The 3,817-nt window shown below is 48.7% G+C and overlaps 1 protein-coding gene across 1 annotated transcript; it reads left to right on the forward strand.

The window, feature by feature from the left end:
* Positions 1-712: 712 nt before the first annotated feature.
* Positions 713-3,568, forward strand: LOC124018298 (protein-lysine methyltransferase METTL21C-like). Its single transcript, XM_046333573.1, has 4 exons — positions 713-1,048; positions 1,521-1,638; positions 2,836-3,081; positions 3,310-3,568. The coding sequence occupies exons 1-4, from the start codon at positions 713-715 to the stop codon at positions 3,480-3,482; spliced, it is 873 nt and encodes a 290-aa protein (XP_046189529.1). The 3' UTR covers positions 3,483-3,568.
* Positions 3,569-3,817: the final 249 nt, after the last annotated feature.

Genomic DNA, 3,817 nt, shown 5'->3' on the forward strand with positions numbered 1-3,817 from the left:
ATGAGGAGTGTAATGACTGATGAGAATATGAGGAGTGTAATGACTGATGAGAATATGAGGAGTGTAATGACTGATGAGAATATGAGGAGTGTAATGACTGATGAGAATATGAGGAGTGTAATGACTGATGAGAATATGAGGAGTGTAATGACTGATGAGAATATGAGGAGTGTAATGACTGATGAGAATATGAGGAGTGTAATGACTGATGAGAATATGAGGAGTGTAATGACTGATGAGAATATGAGGAGTGTAATGACTGATGAGAATATGAGGAGTGTAATGACTGATGAGAATATGAGGAGTGTAATGACTGATGAGAATATGAGGAGTGTATTGACTGAGATGTTATTTTGGGTGAGATGTCAGTTCCATTATTTGGTTGACGGTGCATTTAGTGCAACATAGTTCTCTGTGAGGCCGTCCATACGGGGATGGTCGAGGCTGGGGGGGGGTCAGGGTGTCATTACAGTACGTAGCCTGTGACAGGCTGTGAGCAGGGAGGAGTGAAGACAGGCAGGGGTGAAATTAGGGAGGGAGATAAAACTCAAGTGTTGGACGCTGTGTTTACAAAGAGTGGGAGAGACTGAGCCTGAAGAGACGCTGTGTTTACAAAGAGTGGGAGAGACTGAGCCTGAAGAGAGGACTGACTGCACCATTAGCAGCTAAGGTATCAACGTAACATCAGCTACGACACTATATATCAGTGCAGATGGACCCTTTATGCACATCTCACCAAGAGGAGGAGAAGACTGAGATCATGAAAGAAGAGAAGGAAACGGAAGACGAGAAGAAAGATGAGGAGGACGAGAACGATGATGATGAGGAGGAAGATGAAGAGGAGGAAGATAATAGCGAGACAACCGTGATAGACGGGGAGGAGGAATCAGATGACAAAGCCAAGGAGACTGAACCCCAGCAGCAGAAGGAGCAGGCCTGGGCCCCCACTACCTACTCCAAGTTTGGTAAAGAGGTGTTTTGCTACGTAGGAGAGGAGATCAGCATCTTTGAGGCCTTGGACTCTTACGGTGCTGTCATCTGGCCAGCGGTGAGTTAGTCTAGTGTGGATGGAGGATGATGATTGGTTAAATGTTTCACAGTGTGGATAGAGGATGATGATTGGTTAAATGTTTCACAGTGTGGATGGAGGATGATGATTGGTTAAATGTTTCACAGTGTGGATGGAGGATGATGATTGGTTAAATGTTTCACAGTGTGGATAGAGGATGATGATTGGTTAAATGTTTCACAGTGTGGATGGAGGATGATGATTGGTTAAATGTTTCACAGTGTGGATAGAGGATGATGATTGGTTAAATGTTTCACAGTGTGGATGGAGGATGATGATTGGTTAAATGTTTCACAGTGTGGATAGAGGATGATGATTGGTTAAATGTTTCACAGTGTGGATAGAGGATGATGATTGGTTAAATGTTTCACGGTGTGGATGGATGAACGATGATTAATGAACTTCTAACAACTATAATGATGGTTTCTATAGTAACTCTGGTTGCCTGCAGGCGTTGGCTTTGTGTCACTACCTAGAGACCAACATTGAGCAGTTGAACCTGGTGGACAAGGCAGTGCTGGAGCTAGGAGCAGGTCCTGGCCTAGTGTCTATTGTAGCCACACTCCTAGGTGAGTCTGGGCATTAGATTTACTCATATTGTACATCTGAGAAGATCGGAGAGGTGTAAGAAATATGGCAACATTTCTACCTAGCCTATCAAAGTGGCTAGCAAGGTGGAGGAGGTCCTGTCAAGGTGGAGGAGGTCCTATCAAGGTGGAGGAGGTCCTATCAAGGTGGAGGAGGTCCTATCAAGGTGGAGGAGGTCTATCAAGGTGGAGGAGGTCCTATCAAGGTGGAGGAGGTCCTATCAAGGTGGCTAGCAAGGTGGATGAGGTCCTACCAAGGTGGCTAGCAAGGTGGAGGAGGTCCTAGCAAGGTGGAGGAGGTCCTATCAAAGTGGCTAGCAAGGTGGAGGAGGTCCTGTCAAAGTGGCTAGCAAGGTGGAGGAGGTCCTGTCAGGGTGGCTAGCAAGGTGGATGAGGTCCTACCAAGGTGGCTAGCAAGGTGGAGGAGGTCCTAGCAAGGTGGAGGAGGTCCTATCAAGGTGGAGGAGGTCCTATCAGGGTGGCTAGCAAGGTGGATGAGGTCCTACCAAGGTGGCTAGCAAGGTGGAGGAGGTCCTAGCAAGGTGGAGGAGGTCCTATCAAGGTGGAGGAGGTCCTAGCAATGGGGAGGAGGTCCTGTCAAGGGGGAGGAGGTCCTGTAAAGGGGGAGGAGATCCTGTCAAGGGGGAGGAGATCCTGTCAAGGTGGAGGAGGTCCTATCAAGGTGGAGGAGGTCCTATCAAGGTGGAGGAGGTCCTAGCAAGGTGGAGGAGGTCCTATCAAGGTAGAGGAGGTCCTATCAAGGTGGAGGAGATCCTATCAACGTGGAGGAGGTCCTATCAAGGTGGAGGAGGTACTACCAAGGTGGAGGAGGTCCTATCAAGGTGGAGGAGGTCCTAGCAAGGGGGAGGAGATCCTAGCTAGGTGGAGGAGGTCCTGTCAAGGGGGAGGAGGTCCTGTCAAGGTGGAGGAGGTCCTGTCAAGGTGGAGGAGGTCCTGTCAAGGGGAGGAGGTCCTGTCAAGGGGGAGGAGATCCTATCAAGGTGGAGGAGGGCCTAGCAAGGTGGATGAGGTCCTAGCATTCTATACCACTTACACCTATCCAATCTTTTCAGATCTGCATGGTGTCCTAGGCACTAGATGACTAGAGGATAGGGGTTTGTTTGGTACTGGCCACCTGTGTGTCTGTTAGTTGAATAACAGAGTGCTTCCTGTCCCCAGGTGCCTGGGTCACAGCTACAGACCTACCAGAGATCATAGGTAACCTGAGAGCCAACCTGCTCCGTAACACAAGAGGGCGCTGGAGGAACACTCCCCAAGCTGCAGCTCTGTCCTGGGGTCCTGACGTGGAACGCATCTACCCCAGATCTGTCTATCGCTATGACTACGTGCTGGCGGCTGACGTGGTGTATCACCATGACTACCTGGAAGAGCTGCTGTTCACCATGAGATACTTCTGCCGTCCAGGTTGATTGATTGACTGATTGGTTTTAAATGATTGATTAGTTTATTGATTGATTGTTTGATTGTTTGGTTAATTTGTAAAATTATTGATTGGTTGGTTAGTTGGTTGGTTGGTTAGTTGGATGGTTGGTTAGTTGGTTGGTTGGTTAGTTGGATGAACAGTTGATTCATTGAACAGTTCCCTGAATGTAAGACATGAAAGCCTTAAACAACTCATTTGATTTCCCTTAGGAACCACTCTGATCTGGGCCAACAAGGTCCGCTTTCCCACAGACCTGGTATTCACTGAGGACTTCAAGAACACCTTCAACACCACCCTGCTGGCTGAGATGGGAGAGGTTAAGATCTTCAAGGCCACATGTAGAGAGACAGAGGAACACCTTCAACACCACCCTGCTGGCTGAGATGGGAGAGGTTAAGATCTTCAAGGCCACATGCAGAGAGACAGAGGAACACCTTCAACACCACCCTGCTGGCTGAGATGGGAGAGGTTAAGATCTTCAAGGCCACATGTAGAGAGACAGAGGAACACCTTCAACACCACCCTGCTGGCTGAGATGGGAGAGGTTAAGATCTTCAAGGCCACATGCAGAGAGACAGAGGAACACCTTCAACACCACCCTGCTGGCTGAGATGGGAGAGGTTAAGATCTTCAAGGCCACATGCAGAGAGACAGAGGAACACCTTCAACACCACCCTGCTGGCTGAGATGGGAGAGGTTAAGATCTTCAAGGCCACA

The sequence above is a fragment of the Oncorhynchus gorbuscha genome, unplaced genomic scaffold (assembly GCF_021184085.1).
Source record: "Oncorhynchus gorbuscha isolate QuinsamMale2020 ecotype Even-year unplaced genomic scaffold, OgorEven_v1.0 Un_scaffold_472, whole genome shotgun sequence".
NCBI lineage: Eukaryota > Metazoa > Chordata > Actinopteri > Salmoniformes > Salmonidae > Oncorhynchus > Oncorhynchus gorbuscha.